Below are 23,016 nucleotides of genomic sequence, written 5' to 3' on the forward strand. Positions count from 1 at the left end.
AGGCAAAAAATATATATATATAAAAAAAAATCCCACTCCCCATTTATTTGAATGGGCTTACCTGATTCACGGTTTTGTGAACATGGCTCAATCGACCAGAGGGCGCCATTTGCATCTTGCCAGGGGTCCCTCTAGTGGGCAGGAAAGTTTGGTGGTCCTACGACCTTGTTCAGGGGTTGAAAGGTCAAAAAAGCGACCGCTGACGGAGAGAGTAGGGTTAGAGGCTGAAAATGTTTTGCCTTTGCTCTAGAGTCCAGAGCTCACGGTATATTGCTAAGGGGGCCCCCATGGGCCACCATGCCGAATTCGGGGCCCCTGGGACTTATCTATAAAAATCCCATTTCCCCATTATTCGAATGGGTTTGCCATAGTGGGTTCGTCCATTATGCCATAGTGGGTTTGCCTAGCATCCACAAAGCCACTTCCTCAACCCATCAAACTTATTATGAAATGTACGCCATGGAAATGTCTTGTGCTTCCTTGAGAACCAATGAGGTTCATTATCTGGTGTTACACAGCACGTTTGAGCTTCAGCAAGAGCCAATGAGGTTTATTCTCGTGTTATGCAGCACGTTTGAGCTTCAGCAAGAACCAATGAGGTTTTTTGGTGAACTAAACCTTTAAGACAGAATGCACGGATTCAATACAATGATACACATCCGAATTTCTTTCTCTACTTTTAACATTCAGTTAAGGCCGACTGTGGTTGAGGATACTCGAGTTCTCTTTCGCGTCTCCTTGCACATGAATGTTTAAATTGAAAAGATTTACAAACACGCAAATGATCAACTTTTGCTCTATGATAGTTAAACTTTGCAATAATCCACGGGTCATATGAGTGTCGAACCGTGGGCCCTGGTCCATACAGAACTGCAATCCGTTACAGTGCTAGTGCTGACAGCGGGGTGTGTGTTCACACAGGTGCGGTGCTGCTGCACGCGGGCGATCTTCAGCACCTGGCGTGGCTCGGCCTGCAGTGGGCGCTGATGGAGCAGAGTGTCAGCCTGCAGCGCTGGCTCAAGCAGCTCTTCCCTCGCCTCACGCTCGAGACCTCCAAACTAGACACCAACTCACCCGAGTCCATCTGCCTGCTCGACCTGGAGGTGCGTCCACCCCTCTTCTCATCCTCAATGAGGCACGGGGGAAACATTCACCTACATTTGGCTTTTATGAAACATGCAGTCTTTTTTTCTTTTTTTTGCATAATGTAGGTATTCATTTATATCTGATATAGCCTTTCAAAATGCTACTTTGGATAATGCAGTAATTTAATGCCTGTGATTTGTATAATGCTGTAAATATCTACCTAACATGCATGTTTGGACTGTGGAAGTGGGTCGATCTCAGAGTTACGGCTGAGGTGCTTTATCAGATCCGCTGTGTATATGTGATGTGTTGCAGGTGTTCTTGTGTGGCGTTGTGTTCAGCAGTCAGACGCAGCTGCAGGAGACGGCACGGATGGCCTCGTGCTCCTCACCGCATCAGCCCCGGTGTTTGCCTCTGCACATCATCAGGCTCCTGTCCTCCGCCAAGCAGCGCGAGTGGTGGGACGCCGTCTACCGCCTGATCCACAAGAAAGCGCTGTGAGTGATCGCCCTGCTGTAAAGTGTGAGCCTGACGCACGGCTCCGTGTCTGACTGCAGTGTTTTCTGGTGTGTGTGTGACAGGCCTGGGACGCTGGCTAAACTGCGGATGCTGGTTCAGCACGGTCTCGGCACGCTGCGCGCCGGAGAGAAACACAGCCTTCAGCCGGCGCTGCTCATCCACTGGGCTCAGCATCTCACTGATGTGGTACGTCTGCTTACAGCCGTCCTCGTGATGCTCGTTCTGAGCCAGGAATTATTGGCCACTCTGGTCTGATAAGTGTTTTAGGGGGATAACGGTTGTTTTCATTTAGGAAATAATGGATTTAAAAGGATTAAAGGGAATAAAGAAAAAGTTACAAAACGGCTAAATAATTTATTGTAAGATAATCCATTGAAATATTTGAAAAAATATTTTATTTTAAAATATGCACATATTCACTCCAAAAAAAAACTAACTCTGCAGAAGACAATAGTGTCTCAATCATTAAAGTAAAGATGTGACAGGAAAGCGAGTTCACTGTCATACTTGTGAACACACATATGTGAACACTTCATAACCCGCCTCTGTTCTTTCCTGACGTCATGCATGTGTAAATATGCCTCTGATTTGGCCAGTTATTATGCTCTCTCTCAGTAATAAAGTGCACATTGTTTCTCAGATAGTATGTCTGTAAACATCAGGAAGCAGCTCACGCAGTCAATCGGGGGAATGAGGAGGAGCGCGATGAATTAGAGCGTTTTCATGTGTTTGATCAGCACATGATTCCCATGCTTCATTCGTAGTATTGATGGCTTCGTCAGTGTGAGATTACTAGTACAGACTGAGCAGGTGTGTCTTGACGTCGATGTGTTTGACAGGCGGAACGGGTGAAGGACTATGCAGGCCGCGGTGTACACTACTGGAAAGTTGTGTTTCCCTTGCTTGAGAAAATCCGAAACAAACGCATTATTCCTGAACCTCCGGAGCCGATGTTCATGCACTTTCACAGTAAAGACATACAGGTATGTACTCTCTTCCTGCTTCTGATTCATATGGTTTGTTTGTCTCTAATGGTCTCTTTGTCTTCAGCCTTCTCAAGTGCGAGTATATGAGGAAGAGGCCGCCATAAGCTCTGCCACACTGCTTGACATCGAGGGCAACACCGACGAGGCGATCGCAAAGCTGGAGAAGCTCAACAGCACCTCGTCTAACTGGCATCTTGCTAAGGTAACAGCGCTTTCTCTGGACGTCAGTCACACCGGTTCAGCATCAGAAGTAAAGTGATTATTATCGGTCTGTGAATGACCCTGACCTGATGAGTTTGTGGATGTGTGTTGATGGGCAGATCTATCAGAGGCTGTCGGAGGAGGCGGCAAACGGGATGGAGGAGACGCAGGGCAGGTGCACCAACTTCCTCCTGCAGTTCAGGAAATACCTGACAAAGATTTATCAGGCCAGTCCAGAAGACATGGACAAGGTATGTTAAACACCTCTGATGTTTGTGCTGCTCACTTTACTCAGGGTTCCTCAAATCTGACCCTGGAGGGCCACTGTCCTGCAGAGTTCAGCTCTAGCATTAAACAAACACACCTGAAGAAGTTAATCAAGGTCTTCAGGATTACTAGAAAGCTACAAGCAGTTTGATCGGGTTTGAGCTAATCTCTGAGGGCAGGGGTTGAATTTGAGGAATCCTGCTTTAAACCAACTTCACATGCATTTACACAAGTGACCATTGCAGGAAACAGTGCAGATTTTAGTGCAGGGCTTACATTAGACCTGTCCGAAGATGCTTTTAAAAAGCACTGAACTCTGATTCTTCAACCAGTGCTAGTTTCTCAGTCAGCAGCCTGTCATCGCCTACATCAGGGTTGTGTGTGTCATGAGAAGTCATGTTTAGTTGAATTGTGAATGAGTCTGAAGTCTGACACTCGTGTTGAGTAATAATAGTCGGTGTATGTCACTCTTCGGAGACGGTCTGATGGAGAGGCTTCAGGATCAAAGAAAACACTCAAGCTCATCAAAAGTCAAAAGTTTTGAACGCGCATCAAATTTGTGACGGATCTACTACTACTCTGGAAAATATCATGAGGGCCGCTGCTTTTCAGTAGTGTTTGTAATAACATTTCCATGATTTGTGTATTGTGATATTGTAATCAACCATAGTTTTAATGGGGTCATCGGATGCCCATTTTCCACAAGTTGGTATGATTCTTTAGGGTCTTCATGTAAAGTTTGTAACTGTTCACAGAGACCCGTTTCGGTGCATGTCTCTTTAAATGATAATGAGCAACTGCTTTTGAATGAACTAGTCCTTTAATTCTGTCTCTTCATGTTTCAAGTTGCCTGTGTCTATGGAGAATGTGATGGATATGCTGAACAAGGTCAACCAGCAGCTTGCAGAAGATGACGAGCGGGATGAAGATCATGTGGACTATCCGCTGACGTCCAGCCCCGGTCAGCCCACTGAGCCACATGTGAAGTTCTCCACTCCGTCTCCATCCAAAAGTGCCACGTCTCCATCTAAAAGATCCATGGTATGTCATGACACTGGTGCTTCTGCAGAAGCTTTGCTTGCTGTTTACATAGCGTTGCGGTTCCTGACTGTTGTTCCCTTCTCCAGTTCTCGCCCAAAACGACTCCTTTCTGGGCCGAGGACCAAAAGTCCCTCCTGCAGATGCTGTGCCAGCAGGTCGAGTCCTTGAAGGTCAGTCGCACATCCACCGCTTGTAGCATAATCAGTCAGGGCCAGATGTACTAACGCTTTTGCGCCCACTTCAGGCGTATTTGTTTCGCAAAGTGCGCATAAAACCATGGTGAGGTATGTACGAATGGGACGCACCGAGATGAAAGTGCAGACTGCCTGTCGCGGGAACTGAAAATGGCAAAATGCACTTTTCTTGTCATGCATATGCATTCATGGGATGGTCAAGGGTAAAGTGGGAGTGTCACATAAAGAGATGGGAGGGGAAGTGTAAACTGCGCCTAATTATGTATTCCGCGTTATGTACAGAAAAAGCCGGTGAAAGTGTGCCTCTATTTTGTAGGGCTGTTTTCGACTAAGGACTTTCATAGTCGAATCTGATTCGTTAGATTTTGCCGCAGGCGACTGATAGTCGAACCTTTTTTTTTTTTTTTTTTGATAGCAGCTAGACGTTCGGTTGAATAACTGTTACGTTTATTTAAAATGAACAGCAAGACAACTAGAAGTGAATGTGCTTTCCATTAAATGAATCCTTAACACAAAAAAAACGTTGCAATGAACGTGCTTTGTTTTAAATAAATCACACACAGTAAACAAAACCTTAACAACAAAACTTTGCAATGAACTTTGCAATTTAGATGCGCAAACTACGTGCCGGTGCGGTGAAACGTAGCCTACATGCTCGGGCAGATTCGGCTTGAAGTCGTTCATCCTCGGATGCGGCGTCGTGCGCGCGAAATGGGGTCTTGCGCACCCAACGCGTCATTTTTTTGCAGTCCGCACCTTCGCGCTCGTGCGGACGCGTCGAGTATAAACAAGGCTTTACTCCGTGTCAGCGCGCGCTCTGATCGGTAAAGGTGCACAGACCTCTCCCGAATCATCTCCAGCACTCAGCCTCCGGAGCACCACTAACTCCGCCTCCGTTTCCCTCGTAAGATGATATTAGTATTTAAACATTCTCTATGATAAAAAATGTTTGTAAAAAAAATATTTTAATAGCACGGTTTTGGCGGTTATAGAGTTCTAATGACGGTGTTCAACTATAACCGTCGGTCTCACAGTTATATAATAACGTCACACCCCTCATAACACTTGCCTACTATTCGACTATGAGGTTCATAGTCGAATAAGACCTCTCCGAATCGAATTGTCGAATCCTCGACTATTAGAAGTCAGCCCTACTATTTTGCGCTAAATTCTCTGTATCTTAAAAGCAGGAGTAACTTAGGAAGCGGGTTTCCTGGCATATGCCTCCTGGTGAAGTGGCAGCAGTAATCCGAGCAAGACAAAGACATAGGCTAAGGAGACGAGCTGAAAAAGTTTTTGCCACAAGAATCACACTTTTTCAGTTATGTGAAAACAAAATCATTAACCGTTACAGATTAAGCAGCTACGCAATATTACAGTTACTGGAAGAAATCAAAGATGACATCGAATCTCCGACTCAGCGTTCACATTCCCTTCCAGCAGTTGTTAAACTCCACGCTACATTACAATTATTTGCATCAGTATCATTTCAAACAGTCATAGCATCAGCAGTGACAGGACGAGGCCCATTCAATTGCGCGTTTAAATATGTGCAATTTACGGTATAGTGGGTGGGGACATGCGCTGATTACCTGATGAACTGCAGGTTTGGTACATAACACACACTGCGGTTTCACATCAAGCGCTTTCTGCGTCTTGGCCTTGGCGCTATTAATTAACGCTGCGTTCGCAAATGTACATACATCTGGCCCTCTGTGTTTGCTTTTGCTTTGCCACAGACAAATGGGAATTTACCTTCTATACTGTGAACATTATTTTGATGTTTTTTTAATAGTTTTGTCATGGAACTCTTGTATTTGTCTATACAACTCTTGACAACAATAAACCCTTGAGTGTAAGGTAATCAGAGCAAGAGTTGGTAGAGACTGGGTAATGCACTTTGAGTGTCCAAACATTCACTCTGAACAAGAGCTGTCATAATCAAAGCTAACTGCACTCAATCTCTTATTCACCTCATAAACACTTTAGTAACAAAGTACCAGTACATTTCACAACACGAGTTAAAGCCTTAAAAGGCATAGTTCCTTTACCATGTAATGTTTTTGGTGTTTATTGTCATGTCTTCTATTGAATAATCCATCCTTTCATCACTTACAAATGTACCTCTATATCACTGCCATTATTTGCATCAGTGAGTTTCATTTGGAGAAGACTGAAGACATAAACATGCTGAATCGCTCCTCACGTGTCGTTGTATCAAGCGATCTCATGACTACAGTACCTCTCATGAATGACATATTTGCATACGCCGCTGCTCTTCGTGCCAGTCGATATTCCAGTTTTACACATTTTGTCATCTTCTGTGGCATCAAATGGTGTGTGATTACATTTTCAATAATGTTACAGAAATGTGTTTTAGGCTTTCATGACCCTTTCAGCATGTTTGGCCACACATCAGTTGTGGTATGCTATTGATCGGTTAATTCTATACGTGTAACTATTCCATTAAGATCTGTATATTGTCGAAAAGCGCTATAGAAAGAAAGCTGACTTGACCAGTAATTTTCGTCTTCTTCTCAAATGTGGAGTACAGATCTTGAATGCAGTTTTCTGTATGTTAGCGCCACCTTGTGCTCTGTGTATCTGTGTATCTCTAAGAATCAGGTGGACTATCTGCTGATGTCCAGCCCCAGTCAGCCCACTGAGCCGCATGTGAAATTCTCCACGGTATGTCATGGAACTAGTGTTTCTGCAGAAGCTTTGCTTGCTGTTTACAGAGTGTTATGGTTCATGACTGTTGTTTCCTTCTCCAGTTCTCGCCCAAAACGACTCCTCACTGGGCCGAGTACCATAAGTACCTCCTGCAGATGCTGTGCCAGCAAGTCGAGTCCTTGAAGGTCAGTCGCACATCCACCGCTTGTAGCAGAATCAGTCAGTGTTTGCTTTTGCTTTGCCTTCAATACTGTTAACATTATTTTGAGGTTTTGTCAAGGAAGCCTATTGATATTTTTATTTTTTCTATACAACTCTAGACAGCAATAAACCCTTGAGCATAAGGTATTAATAGAGCAAGAGCGCATAGAGACTGGGTATTGCAGTTTGTGTGTGCAAACATTTACTCTGAACAAGAGCTGTCATAATCAAAGCTAACTGCACTCAATCTCTTATTCACCTCGTGAACACTTTAGTTACAAAGTACCAGTACATTTGACAATACGAGTTAAAGCCTTAAAAGGCATAGTTACTTTACTATGTAATGTTTTTGGTGTTCTTTGGTCTTCTATTGAATAATCCATCCTTTCATCACTTACAAACGTACCTCTATATCACTGCCATTATTTGCATCCAGGTCAGGTCATACCTGCCACCGGTAACCATGTAACCCGGTGCCACCTGCCTCATGCAGAGAAGGTAAACTCTGTCAAAAAGCTCTGCTGACTTGCGGCTACATCTCTTTTGGGAAAAGGCTTTAGGAGTAAACCTTGAGGAAAAATCTGGTGCTGGAGTCCCATAGGCAGCACGTGGTTGCATGCAATCTCACCTTGGCAACTCCTGCGACAGTGCAAGAAACACGCCTGGCTGAATCGGGATCTTTGAAGGAGAAGGATTACACCTTCTTCTGGCAAGGAAAGAGTGCTGTGGACCGCAGTGATCATGGAGTAGGGTTTCCAGTGAGGAACACCTTGCTGGAGATGATTGAACCAGGTGACAAGGGATCAGAACGCCTACTGACCCTCCGCCTCCATACCTTTGAGGGACCAGTTACACTCATCAGCGCCTTTGCCCCAACCTTGACCTCCACACCTGAGGCAAAAGATGAGATCTACACTAACCTGAATGACGCCATCAAGAACATCCACTGTAGTGAACACCTCGTCCTCCTTGGCAACTTCAATGCCAGAGTAGGCGCAGACCATAACTCTTGGCCTTCCTGCTTGAGTTCCTCTAGAGTTGGCAAGATAAACGAGAATGGGCAGCGCTTGTTGGAGCTTTGCTCTTATCATGGCCTCTGCGTGACCAACTCCTATTTCCAGACGAAGCCACAACACAGAGGGTCATGGCGCCACCCTCCATCCAAGCTCTGGCACCAGCTCGACATGGTCATCGTCAGACGTACAAGCCTCAATCATGTGCTTCTCGCCCGCTCATACCACAGTGCTGACTGTGACTCCGATCACTCACTGGTATGCTGCAAGATCAAACTGGTGCCAAAGAAACTCCACCACTCCAAACAAGAAGGGAAGCCATGCATTGACACGACTAAGATGCAACATCCAGAGAAGCTCGAGGAATTGACAAAGTCTCTTGAGGATGCTCTGTCTGTAGGCTACCCATGTAACACCACTTCCGCGTCATGGAACGACCTGTGTGAGGCAATTCAGAAATAAGCTCTTGCTACCTATGGGAGAAAGACCTTCAAGAACTGCGACTGGTTCAATGCCAAGTCTGCGGAGTTGACCCCTGTTATTGAATCAAAGCGTGCTGCCCTTGCTGAATATAAGTGCTCACCAGGTGGGAAAACCCTTCAAGCACTCAGATCAGCCAGGAGCAAAGTACAGCAGACAGCAAGAAGATGCGCCAACGAGTACTGCCAGGAGCTCAGTCATGACATTCAGAATACAGCAGCAACAGGTAACATCAGAGGCATGTACGAGGGCATCAAGAAAGCTCTCAGACCAACTCAGAGGAAAACTGCACCCCTGAAAACCAGCTGCGGAAAAGTGCAAAACCAAGCAGATGGAGAGATGGGTGGAACACTATTCAGAGCTCTATTCCAGAGAGAACATTGTTGTCACCTCAGCACTGGACGTCATCGATCCTCTGTCCACCATGGAGGAGTTAGACGCTGAACCAACACTGGCAGAACTCAGCAAGGCTATCAACAGCTTAGCCTGCGGCAAAGCCCCTGGGATTGATGGCATCCCCACAGACCTGATCAGGCACTGCAAGACCACCCTTTCGCAGCCTCTATTTAACATCCTTTGACAGTGTTGGAGTGAAGGTGGTGTTCCACAAGACATGAGAGATGCCAAGATCGTCACCTTGTACAAGAACAAAGGCGACAGGAACGACTGCAACAACTACAGAGGCATCTCCCTCTTGAGCACCTTAGGCAAACTGTATGCAAGAGTGCTGTTAGTGCGTCTTCAACAGCTGGCAGAACGTGTCTACCCCGAGTCCCAATGTGGCTTTAGAGCAGAACGTTCTACAGTGGACATGATCTTCTCCCTTTCGCCAACTACAGGAGAAGTGCAGGGAACAGCAGAAGCCCTCTACATGGGCTTTATAGACTTGACCGAGGCCTTCAACCTGGTTAGCCTGGATGGGCTCTTCAACATCCTCCTGAAGATCGGTTGCCCCCCGAAGCTTCACAGCATGATCAGATCTTTTCAAAACGGTATGAAGGCAACCACCCAGTACGATGGCAGCAGGTCCGAACCATTTGACATCAAAAGTGGCTTGAAGCAAGGCTGTGTCCTTACTCCAAACCTCTTCGGCATCCTCTTCTCCCTTCTTCTGAAACATGCTTTCGGGAATTCAACCGAAGGGGTGTACATGCACACAAGATCAGATGGCAGACTCTACAACATTGCAAGACTCAGAGCAAAAACCAAGGTGCGTGAGATCATCATTAGAGACATGCTCTTTGCCGATGACGCAGCAGTCACCTCTCACACTGAACAAGATCTACAGTGTCTGATGGATGGATTCTCCCAGGCCTGCAAAGACTTCGGACTAACCATCAGCCTGAAGAAGACCAATGTGCTGGGTCAAGATGTGGCACCACACCACCTGTCATCACCATCGACAACTACGAACTTGAAGTGGTCCACCAGTTCACCTACCTTGGTTCCACCATCAGCGACAACCTGTCCTTAGATGCCGAAATCAACAAATGCATCGGAAAGGCTGCAACAACACCAGGATGACTGACCACTCACGTCTGGGAGAACCCCAAGCTGACCACCCAAACCAAGATGGCAATGTACAAAGCCAGTCAGCACCCTCCTGTACGGGAGTGAATCCTGGACAACATATGCCAAGCAAGAGCAGAAGCTGAACAGTTACCACATGCAATGTCACCGTCGCATCCTTGGCATCAGCTAGAACGACAAAGTGCCCAACGCCCAGGTTCTTGCCCGTGCCGGCCTCCCCACCATGTACACCCTGCTCAGACAATGCAGACTGCGCTGGCTTGGCCACGTGTGCCGTATGGAAGATGGTCGGATCCTCAAGGACATCCTCTATGGTGAACTCGCATCCGGCAAAAGACCCCAAGGTCGCCCCCAACTGAGATATAAAGATGTAAGCGCGACATGAAAGCCCTGGACATCAACACAGAGATCTGGGAGGACACTGCAGCTAACCGCAGCAGCTTGCGCTGCCTGCTCAAGAAACAGCTAAATACAGTCGGGGAGAAGATCTTGAAACTAGCAGAAGAGAGGAGAGCCAGGCAGAAGGCACGCACACACGGACTGCCACCCACGACCAACTACATCTGCACTTTCTGCAGCAGAGACTGTCACTCCCACATCGGTCTCACCAGCCACAGACGATGCTGTTTTAGTCGTAACACCGCAAACTCTTAGGACACAATATCCATGGTCGACAAACGACCGAAGGAGGCCTACTATTTGCATCAGTGAGTTTCATTTGGAGAAGACCTAAACATGCTGCAATGCTCCACACGTGTTGTTGTATCGAGCGATCTCATGACTGCAGTACCTCTCATGAATGACATATTCCCATACGCCGCAGCTCTTCGTGCCAGTGGCTATTCCATTTTACACATTTTGTCATCTTCTGTGGCATCAAATGGTGTGTGTGATCAAATGTTCAATAATGTTACAGAAATGTGTTTTAGGCTTTTATGACCCTTTCAGCATGTTTGGCCACACATCAGTTGTGGTATGCTATTGATCTGTTAATTCTATACGTGTAACCATTCCATTAAGAACCGTATATTGTCGAAAAGCGCTATAGAAAGAAAGCTGACTTGACCAGTAATAACCAGGGGCAAGATTCAAAAAGGTCAGAAAAAAGTATTGTGTAATAATAACTCAACAAAAACATCATATAATTTTAGAAATATGTATTCAACAATAACACCAGTACATAAAATGTACATATGGGCACAAATACTGTATGTAAACAGTCTACACAAGACTCCGCAGTAAGTGCAAAATGTGCAAGTGACGTGTGCCAGGAAAAAACCTAAATAGCCAACAGACTAAAGAAGACACACATGAACAGCATGTACTCAACTCATTTTTGAGCCACACAAGACATTGCTGTCAGAGTGTCAGGAGCTCAATCTCTTTACCTCTTACAAAATCCACACACCGTACCAAAAATCTACACATCTTCTATACAAAATTCACACCCTATACAAATCCCACAGCTGTACAATTTTCACACCCTATACTAAATTTACCCTATACAACTCATCTGGATTGAAGCAGCAAGCATTCAGTATAAGAGTAAAAAAATGACATAACATTATTTAATATTTGAATCACAGCTTATATAGTGTTTCGACATCGACAAACCAACTGCATTTTACCTCAAACTTGCGACTAGGCGCAATCGCTTCTTGGGTCGACATTAACACACTGACAAATTTAATTCAGAATTTAAAATATTTTTTATACCACTTTTTAATGTGTCATTGTGTAAAAGTGTTCACGAGATACCAACCTTTCGTGAACTTGCTTTTAAAGGTGAACTAAGTAACTTTTTTACCTTAAACAAACAGCTTTGGAGTCATTGTAATGTTTATATGACTGATTTCGTGTTGAATGGTGGTCGTCTCGCACCCCCCTGGTGCCTGTGAGCCGCAAAACCACCCTTGCAACTTTGGGCCGGCGGGCCGCCGGCCTCAGTGTTAGGAAGTATCGTGTGATATCAGGTCTCGCGAGGTAACGAATTGCTTTACGGCAAAAAACAGATCTGATAAAATTCTGATAAAATGAGCATCAAACAGAAATAACCCGGCGCCGTATACATGTGGTGTTGGGCGCGCGCAGCTCTTAAAGGGGCCATACCTTATTTCCACTCGTCACAGCGTCCATCCTACTGAACAGGTACCGGTGTACAGGGGGAGGGGATCCGGCCGTGAGTGCGAGCCATCTCTGCGTGAGTGCTATTCACGACAGTACAAGTACTTGACAAAAACGGAATTCCTACTTAGTGCTGCTTTAACGAACACTTGTTTTCATGGAGACGCGGTGTGCACGGAGGGGAGGGGCTGTGTGTGTGTGTGTGAGAGAGAGACGCGTGAGTGACAGAGAGACGGAAGGAGAGCAGGGAAAGAAAATGCAGCTGAACGAATACGCTGCGTATTTTTAAATAGCGTTAAAAAATAATAATAACGAAATGCAATATGTGGCGGCCGGTGTTGATTCTGTGGCGCGCCGCCACAAATTAGTCTATGTGTGGGAAACACTCCCAGTCGGAAACTGTATGGTCGGAAATGTCAACTGAAAGATATAATGTTATTTGCTCTATGAAAGACATTGACAAAGACGAAAACTAAGTACATTTACTCTATAATTTCATTTTATTTTAGTTAGTTTTGCCAAACACACATTACAGTTTTAGTTTGTTATCTTTTTTTTGTAACGCCTCGTTTTTATTTTTATTTCAGTTAACGACAATGGTTTTTCCCACCTAGTTTTATTCTTTTCGTTCGTTTTCGTTAACGATTATAACCTTGTAGGACACTAAAGTCGTCACCTTTATTTATATAGCACTTTATACAATACATATTGCTTCAAAGTAGCTTTACTATGATAAACTATGTTCCCTTCTCTGTCGTCCCCGTTGTTTACGGTTTCATCTACGCTGTCCTATCTAATAAATGCTTAAAAGAACAAAAACATAACTTAAAAAAGCTATTACATTAACCCTCTTGGGTCGGCGGTCGCACCGGCGCACCAGCTCTCTTTTTTTATTATCAGTGCAAAAGAGACTCAAATAACTCATTTTTGTTGATTTTTGTCATACAGGCAAGTGTTATACATATACATTTATTATATAGACAGAAACCTCTTTCACATGGAAACATGTGCTAACAATGAAAATTTGCATTCAGAGGGTACACCTTTTGAGAGCAGAGGACCATTTGCCTGAAAGTCACACCCTTCTGTGTTCAAGATATTTATAAACTCTTAAGAACTTTATTACCTTTGGGTTTACTTCTTTGGGAATGAGACATTTGATTTGTACCAGTCGCACTGAGACATTTCAAATGATACCAAACATGTATAAAACTGTATGATAATTGTTCACATATATACATAATATTATGTATAAAACCATATATATTTTGGGTGAGTTTCAGGTGATCTCTGCACGAGAGAGAGAGAGTGGGGGGAGAGGGCAAGAGATGTAGATTAGAGTGAGTTCAAATGGTAATTTCCTTTGTTATCTCAGAGAGTTGCCCTCTCTTCCAGTTCTTCCAGTTCTTCCAGCCTTAAAATAGTTTTGAAGCAAATATTCTAGGTTACGATTTTCAAAAGTCTTGTGAAGAAATAATCAGTATGGGTTTCATGACCTTATTTCAGTGACATTTTGTTTTTCACAAACCACACATAAACGTCATTATCTCAAAACAACAAACTTGTACATACATGCTGCTGACATATTATTGTAGCAGAGTTTGAACTGAATACAGTGTAAATAGACTTTAGCCATGAAAATGTCACAAGTATCAGAAATAAGCACAAATGTCAGAGCATGTCAGAAGACCTCCAGGACCCAGAAAACACCCCAGACCCCAGAAGGTTTTTCTAGTGGTTTTAAATACAACCATGTAAAACTGGTCAGAAGCTCTTTGGGGTATTGGATCAGGCAAGTTTCATATTTTAGGGTTTGTAATATCATGTTTTGTTTTCCGTCTCACACAGAATGAGGTTCATGACCTGCGCCTTAATTCCCCTGAAGCGACAGCATCCTCATATAGGATGCCCAGAGATAATTATCCTGCAGAAGGACGTCAGGAAGGATTTCCTGGAGCGCAGGCGTTCTATGGTGCTCCTCCTACTGGTCAGTTCATGAGTTGCTTTATTCCTTTTTTCACAGCACTTGATATAATTCAACTTATTAATTTGATGGCGGATCCAGAAAGGTTCAAACGACAATCACCAGTGACAACTGGAGATTCACCCGTTGTAAAATGCAAAAGACTTTGAAGAAATTCTACTTCGGGGTGACTACAGAAAAAAAGAGACTGCAACCGGGCCCATGCGAAAACGAGGATAAATATGCATATGATTACAGATACGCACAGAAATGGAAACTGAACTACACCGGTAGCCCTAATACACATTAAATGTAGTAACGCACTGCTAATGTTGTTAACATGAACAATTTGAGAACAAAGTATAATTTGCACGGTTTGACGATCATTAGATTTAATCAGCGCGATTTACTGCAATGCTTTTATCCCTTAGTTGGTCAGAACAAAAGTGGATTTTACTTACTTGGTCAGACGATATTTTCCGGTGAAAAGTATTATATTGGTCATACTTCCAAAAAGTAGAATCTGTGATTGCGAATGCCAGAATTCACACCGGCGCGGTGACTGACAGCCGCACATTGGATTCATCCGCACTGTGCCGTGCCGAGGCACAACACGCGTAAAGCTGATAATTCCGCGAATAACTGAACAGAGATGGCGACAAAGAGGAAGAACTACGGACTGCAGCTTTAAATCACATGGAAAACTTTTATGGTGCTTTTATGTGCCATTTGAGCTTGAAGGCTTCAATCAACATCCTTGAGTTTCATAGATAATGTCTTATGGGTTTAGAGAGACGTGACAGTGAGTAAGTGACAGGATTTTCTTTTTCTTTTTGTGCAACTATTTTTCATATTGCTCACTATTTTTCATATTGCTCCTGCAAAACAATATCGCTTATTAATTCAATGTGTCTTTTGCAACAGAAAAAGCAATTATGTAGGTCTACTTACAAAAGTTCATTCAGTTAACTTTATCAGAATAAAAGAAAAATATAAAGCTGGAAGAAGATGTACAGCAGTTTTTCAAAAAAAAAAAAATTATTGTAGTGGCACTTAAAGGCACTTATATTTCCTGCGTTTCTCAGATCGGATAGCTATCTGATGTATCAAAACGATTCCATTTACACCTGGTCACATAAATGTGTTTGTGCAAAACGGATATAAATCCGATCTTCAACTCCCGCGCTATATGCAGATTTAATGGAGTTCACGTCACCAAAAGCAACAGATATTGCTGCATTTTATTGATCATCAGCTAAAATTTCTAAATCAAAGACAGCAATAAGAGAGAGCGGCAACAGCCCTGGTAAGATCATTTCGGTTCTTTACTTTTAATGATAATGATTGTGTGTTAAGCGTCTGCGACTTACTTTCACTTTGATTTGCAATAGTTTGCGGGGCGTTGGCTTGATGAATAGATGCTCATCTGCGGTGATGCGTTCTGCAGAAGCGCCGTCATATCTGGCTATAACATGACTTATAGCGTATAACACGCTCTCACTCGTTTATTTTTTTAGCATTTTTGGGAGGAGTACAAATTAAATATGTGGTTTCAACAACCACATGCATTTACACTTGTCCAGTTTCGTCTGGAATGCGGCCCAGACCTCCTCCTGAAGTGGTGTGAGCGATCTGATTCAAATCCGTCTCGAATGCGTTTCGGAGGGCCTTTACACCTGGTCTTTTCACGATCGGATAGCTATCCCATCACAGAAAACGCATGAAGTGGCACGGTGTAAACAGCCCCAAAAACAATCCAAAAACCGCTAAGCAGCTGAGTGGAGGAATAACTTGTGTGACGCGTTTATCCTTGAAGCTTGCATGTTGTTTTATTTTGTACAGGTTTGCACGGTCAACAAAATATATGCTCCAGCACTCACCCCCATTCTTCCATACTAACACACACACAACAGGTGTTTTAACCCCACTTAATTAATGACACTCCCATTATTATTTGGTCACATGACTTTCCCATTACATGGCTCCTACAATTATATTGTTGGCTTCTGCTTTTGGTTTATTCGTAAGTGTCAGATTTAATATTGCAAACATTTTTTCATTAATATATGAGTGTACCGCAAATGTTTTGTTTTTAGCTTCTAAATGGGGGCATCATCAAAAAAATGAGAACCACTTGTGTATACAATATTTAAGACATAATTAAAACGCATTCCTTTTTTTTCTCAGTTGCCACTACAGGTCCCTCTGCGTACTACAACCAGTCTCCAGCATATAATTCACAGTATCTTCTACGCACTGCTGCAAATGTTACACCAACAAAGGTAGTGGAGTGATTTTCATGTAAATGCAATATATTCTACCTTTTTAGTTACCAAGAAAAAGCACAGAGAATCAATATCAAAGTATTGTTTGTTTATCTCTGCAGGGCCCAGTTTACGGGATGAATCGTCTTCCTCCACAGCAGCATATGTATGCCTACCAACAATCAACACACACACCACCTCTTCAGTCAACTCCTGCATGCATATATCCTCAAGAGCAGGTCTTTGGTGCTCCCATCCGGTTTGAGTCACCAGCTACATCCTTACTCTCCCCATACAGTGAAGAGTATTATGGTCACAATTTTCCTCAACCTACAGTCAATCCAACATTACCAGAGCCTGGATATTTCACTAAGCCATGTGTCGATACATCCACGCAGCCATCCAAGAGCAGTGAAAACAAGGCTGTTGACCCCAAGATGAGTCTTGGGTCGCAGTTCACAGGTGAACCTCCTAAGGTTCCAAACTTTGGGGGGGTTGCCGGTGCCCTATCAACATCAGCAACAACTGCATTCAAGTTCAACTCCAATTTCAAGTCCAATTATGGTGATTTTACCTTTTCCTTAGCTCAGATGAAAAATAGTGAAAGCCTCTTGGGACTTCTGACGTCAGATATTCCTCCCAAAGCGGAAGGACCATCAGAACCGAAACATCAGACCCAAGAGCATCCGCCTAGCCAAAGTGGAGTCTTTACTTTTGGAAGTAAAAGTGCCACAGGGTTTTCATTCACCGATGCTGCTCAGAGCAAAATTAATATTTTTGGCAACACTGACCAAAGATTTAGCTTTGCAAGTGGAACCAAACCTGTATTAGGAAATCCAGAGGCTCGGGAAGAGAAAAGCGGGGAAAGTGATAATGATAGCACCCATGTGGAAGAGGAAGAGGATGGACCTCATTTTGAGCCCATTGTGCCTCTTCCTGATAAGGTTGATGTGAAAACGGGTGAGGAGGAGGAAGATGAGATGTTCTGCAAGAGGGCAAAACTCTTCCGGTTCGACCCTGAGACTAAAGAATGGAAAGAGAGGGGCATTGGAAGTTTCAAAATTCTAAAACACAGAACATCCGGGAAAGTTCGTCTGTTGATGAGGAGGGAACAGGTTCTCAAAATCTGTGCTAATCACTATATCACTGCAGATATGGTCCTCAAACCAAATGCTGGATCTGACAAGTCCTGGGTGTGGTATGCTATGGACTATGCAGATGAAATGCCCAAGACTGAGCAGTTGGCCATTCGTTTTAAAACCGCGGATGAGGCCACACTGTTTAAATTCAAATTTGAGGAGGCTCAAAAATTAATTCTAGAGTCCCCACAAGGCCAACAAATGGAAAATAAATATGAAACTCCGAAGCCTCAGGTTTCATCCAAAGAAATGGATCTTAAAACACTGTTTTCCAAGAAGACGGGTGAATGGGACTGCGATGTGTGCTGTGTAAGAAATGCTCCCACATCTGCAGTGTGTGTTGCCTGCAACAGTGCAGCTCCTTCTACAGCGAAGAACAAACCTGTAGTGTCCCCACATGGTCAACAGTTGAAAAAGAAATGTGAAACTCCAAAGCCTCAGGTTTCATCCAAAGAAATGGATCTTAAAACACTGTTTTCGAAGAAGCAGGGTGAATGGGACTGCGATGTGTGCTGTGTAAGAAACGCTCCCACATCTGCAGTGTGTGTTGCCTGCAACAGTGCAGCTCCTTCTACAGCGAAGAACAAACCTGTAGTGTCCCCACATGGTCAACAGTTGAAAAAGAAATGTGAAACTCCAAAGCCTCAGGTTTCATCCAAAGAAATGGATCTTAAAACACTGTTTTCGAAGAAGCAGGGTGAATGGGACTGTGATGTGTGCTGTGTAAGAAACGCTCCCACATCTGCAGTGTGTGTTGCCTGCAACAGTGCAGCTCCTTCTACAGCAAAGAACAAACCTGTAGAGGAACTTAAAGGCTCTGCGCCTGTGGCTCCTCCTGCGCAATTGTTTTCTTTTGGACTTACTGGAGACACTGATGTCAGCTCAAAGGGTTTAGCATTTGGATCTCAAATACCAGTTTCTTTTCAATTTGGATCAAATGATTCTGCAGTAACCTCTGTTGACCTTGCAGCTCAGGCTGATGAGAAAACTATTCGGGCTGATGCACCACAACATGCAAAAGTGTCAGCAACTCCAGTTTTCCCTGGTTTTGGCTCTCAATTTGTTAAGAAAGAAGGTCAATGGGACTGTGACTCCTGCTTAGTGAGGAATGATGCTTCAGCAACTGATTGCGTTTCTTGCAAAGCCCCCTGCAAAAAAAATGGACATTGGGATTGTGACACTTGCCTGGTAAGAAATGAAGGTACAGCTAGGCAGTGTGTTTCATGTCAGGCAGCAAACCCATATATGAAAGGCAAGACCTCTACTTCACCATCAAGTTCCTCTTCTTCATTCAGTTTTGGTAGTTCTAGCAAGCAACCTGCTGCAACAGGATTTACTGCCACTTTAAATCCAGGTCCTGCTTTTCAGTTTGGTACAAGTAAGGAAAAAGCATCCTCAGAAGGTTTTAAGTTTGTAGAGTCCTCTACATCTCAGGCTGATAAGTCAAGCAGTTCAAATTTTTCGTTTTCCATGCCAGTGCCCGCTGGTGGTTTCAAGTTTGGGATTGCAGAATCTGAGGCAAACGCATCAGACGGACAGTCACAAAATGGATCTGCATCTGACCTCCTAAAAAATATTGCTGAACTTCACAGAGAGAAGGAAAAAGAAGCAATCCCAAGTTCCTCAAATGAGCTCGTAGACACTGGTAGCCACGATAATAATCCCCTCCTTACCGGTAAGCCTAATTCCTTTGGTTTCGCAGAATTGGCTAATTCTTCACAGGGTAGTTTTCAGTTCGGCCAGAAGGATATTGCTGAACTTCACAGAGAGAAGGAAAAAGAGGCAATCCCAAATTCCTCAGATGAGCCCTTAGATACTGGTAGCCACGATAATAATCCCCTCCTTACCGGTAAGCCTAATTCCTTTGGTTTCGAAGAATTGGCAAATTCTTCACAGGGTAGTTTTCAGTTCGGCCAGAAGGATATTGCTGAACTTCACAGAGAGAAGGAAAAAGAGGCAATCCCAAGTTCCTCAGATGAGCCCTCAGATACTGGTAGTCACGATAATAATCCCCTCCTTACCGGTAAGCCTAATTCCTTTGGTTTCGCAGAATTGGCAAATTCTTCACAGGGTAGTTTTCAGTTCGGCCAGAAGGATATTGCTGAACTTCACAGAGAGAAGGAAATAGAAGCAATCCCAAGTTCCTCAGATGAGCTCGTAGACACTGGTAGCCACGATAATAATCCCCTCCTTACCGGTAAGCCTAATTCCTTTGGTTTCGCAGAATTGGCAAATTCTTCACAGGGTAGTTTTCAGTTCGGCCAGAAGGATATTGCTGAACTTCACAGAGAGAAGGAAAAAGAGGCAATCCCAAGTTCCTCAGATGAGCCCTCAGATACTGGTAGTCACGATAATAATCCCCTCCTTACCGGTAAGCCTAATTCCTTTGGTTTCGCAGAATTGGCAAATTCTTCACAGGGTAGTTTTCAGTTCGGCCAGAAGGATATTGCTGAACTTCACAGAGAGAAGGAAAAAGAGGCAATCCCAAGTTCCTCAGATGAGCCCTCAGATACTGGTAGTCACGATAATAATCCCCTCCTTACCGGTAAGCCTAATTCCTTTGCTTTCGCAGAATTGGCTAATTCTTCACAGGGTAGTTTTCAGTTCGGCCAGAAGGATATTGCTGAACTTCACAGAGAGAAGGAAAAAGAGGCAATCCCAAATTCCTCAGATGAGCCCTTAGATACTGGTAGCCACGATAATAATCCCCTCCTTACCGGTAAGCCTAATTCCTTTGGTTTCGAAGAATTGGCAAATTCTTCACAGGGTAGTTTTCAGTTCGGCCAGAAGGATATTGCTGAACTTCACAGAGAGAAGGAAAAAGAAGCAATCCCAAGTTCCTCAGATGAGCTCGTAGACACTGGTAGCCACGATAATAATCCCCTCCTTACCGGTAAGCCTAATTCCTTTGGTTTCGCAGAATTGGCTAATTCTTCACAGGGTAGTTTTCAGTTCGGCCAGAAGGATATTGCTGAACTTCACAGAGAGAAGGAAAAAGAGGCAATCCCAAGTTCCTCAGATGAGCCCTCAGATACTGGTAGTCACGATAATAATCCCCTCCTTACCGGTAAGCCTAATTCCTTTGGTTTCGCAGAATTGGCTAATTCTTCACAGGGTAGTTTTCAGTTCGGCCAGAAGGATATTGCTGAACTTCACAGAGAGAAGGAAAAAGAGGCAATCCCAAGTTCCTCAGATGAGCCCTCAGATACTGGTAGCCACGATAATAATCCCCTCCTTACCGGTAAACCTAATTCCTTTGGTTTCGCAGAATTGGCAAATTCTTCACAGGGTAGTTTTCAGTTTGGCCAGGAGGATCCCACTTTCAAAGGCTTTGCAGGGGCTGGCCAGCAGCTGTTTACAGCCATTAATTCCACCTCCAAGACAGACACCTCTGCTGATCAAGAAGATGAAATGTGCAAAACAAAGGATAATGACGATATTCAGTTTGAGCCAGTTGTTCAGATGCCTGAAAAGGTTGACCTTGTGACAGGGGAAGAAGATGAGAAAAACTTCTATTCACAGAATACAAGAGCACAAGAGCTTGCAGAAGAGTCCAAGCAAACATTTGAGGAGAGTCACCGGCTGCTATTGGATATTCCTTTACAGACCCCTCACAAGCTTGTGAATACTGGCAGGACGGCCCAACTTATACAGAAAGGTATCAGTACCTCTTCAGTCATAGTCAAGCTTGACTCTGAAAGCACCACAACTGTAAAACCATAAATCTTCATTATGAGTTCTAATCATAAATACAGTGCATGTTCACAATAATAGTTTAAATAAATAAAAGAATGATTTAAACTATGTTTTACTTCTGATATAAACATTTAGATTAAATATGCCATTCTAATTAATGGAGTTAAAAACTTAAACTACATGAAATCATTACTGAGAAGTTGCAACATTTTTTATATTCAATAAATAGAAATATTTGTTGTGGATGCGATGCTTTTGAACACTTTTCCTCTGGCATGCTGTGTTTTAATGTGTTAACTACAGAGATAATTGCTTATCATGATAATAGCAGATTGTCTGAGAAAATAGTTTTGTGCAAATAATGCACAACAAGGTCTATCTGTTTCCATAAAAAATATAAATCAATTAAAAACACTATTTGGCCAGTTGAAAAGATTGAGAAAAAGTTTCTCTGAAATGTATTTTACACTATTTGATGTATTTATTCATAGGATAGGCTACTAAAGGATTTTTATTAATGTAATGTGACGCACATCCATATCTCATATTTTCTTGTACCGTTAAACATGTTATAACGTGGATGAATAATCATATGCAAATGATATGCAGATGAGGATATGCATAGTAAAACGAGGCGTTGTAAGCTCATATATGGTAATTTCGGGGAGGAGACGCATGTGCACTATCTTCCACTGACTGGGATTTATAAAGTGAATTATGCGCAGGTTCTTGTGTACGAACGGTTTTATAAGTCTGAATATTTATTTGCGTACGCCATTTTTGGCTTTCGGCCGCACGTACACTTTTAGCAAGAATCCTACGCAGTTTTATAAATGAGACCTCTGACCTTGACTGAATGATGTGATAACTTAAACATTGTTTCCTTGGCCTCAATCAAAACGTTTGCATGATCTGAAATTGGCTAACCTTTAGCTGTTTGTTTTAAACTTTAGTAGAATTTACAAGTCCTTCAATTTTTCAGCAGTGAATGTCTTGTAAAGTTATTTTCCCATCTTGAAATGGGACACCAACAGGTGTCGTTATAGGAATGGGCTGTTACGATATTTTTTGTCTCAGCTTTATATTGTACATGTAGCAGACATCTCCAACATTGTAGACGGCTGCTTAGACTTCTGTTGATGTAGTGAATAAAAAACAGAGCTATTTGGCCTATTTGGATTTCAGTTATGATGTGCTTGCTCTTTACTGTCTTACATTTACATTTAATCATTTAGCAGACGCTTTTATCCAAAGCAACTTACAACTGAGGAGAACAATAGAAGCAATCAGACCAGCAAGACGGCAACAGTATACAAGTGCTGTTACAAGTCTCAGTTAGTCTAGTACAGTTTTTAGTACTGTATTTTTTATATGAGAAAAACAAATAGAATAGAATAGGCAAGTGCTAGTGTTAATTGGTCAGGTGCTGGCGAAAAAGATGTGTCTTTAGACATTTTTTGAAAATGTCTAAAGACTCAGCTGTCCGGACGAACTGGTTAAAGACTCAGTCTTAATTGCAGTGGTCAAGATACATGATAGGACTGCATTATTTCTCTCAAAAGAAAAGAATTTGCATTAAAACAGACGTGGCACATTTTTCTGACGGACTACAGAGATCAGACTCTGTATAGAAGACACA

At 43.3% G+C, this 23,016-nt stretch overlaps 1 protein-coding gene across 1 annotated transcript in view; it reads left to right on the forward strand.

The window, feature by feature from the left end:
- Positions 1–23,016, forward strand: part of LOC130068968 (E3 SUMO-protein ligase RanBP2-like) — a 70,046-nt gene that overhangs the window by 33,105 nt on the left and 13,925 nt on the right. Inside the window, exons 9-19 of the mRNA XM_056232625.1 lie at positions 922–1,103; positions 1,402–1,583; positions 1,668–1,791; positions 2,445–2,588; positions 2,656–2,793; positions 2,912–3,043; positions 3,906–4,100; positions 4,187–4,270; positions 14,164–14,302; positions 16,466–16,560; positions 16,665–21,339. Coding sequence (XP_056088600.1) covers positions 922–1,103; positions 1,402–1,583; positions 1,668–1,791; positions 2,445–2,588; positions 2,656–2,793; positions 2,912–3,043; positions 3,906–4,100; positions 4,187–4,270; positions 14,164–14,302; positions 16,466–16,560; positions 16,665–21,339 — 6,090 coding nt within the window. The remainder of the gene's footprint in view (positions 1–921; positions 1,104–1,401; positions 1,584–1,667; positions 1,792–2,444; positions 2,589–2,655; positions 2,794–2,911; positions 3,044–3,905; positions 4,101–4,186; positions 4,271–14,163; positions 14,303–16,465; positions 16,561–16,664; positions 21,340–23,016) is intronic.

Source organism: Rhinichthys klamathensis, unplaced genomic scaffold (assembly GCF_029890125.1).
Source record: "Rhinichthys klamathensis goyatoka isolate OS25496 unplaced genomic scaffold, OSU_Roscu_1.1 h1tg000350l_1, whole genome shotgun sequence".
Lineage (NCBI taxonomy): Eukaryota > Metazoa > Chordata > Actinopteri > Cypriniformes > Leuciscidae > Rhinichthys > Rhinichthys klamathensis.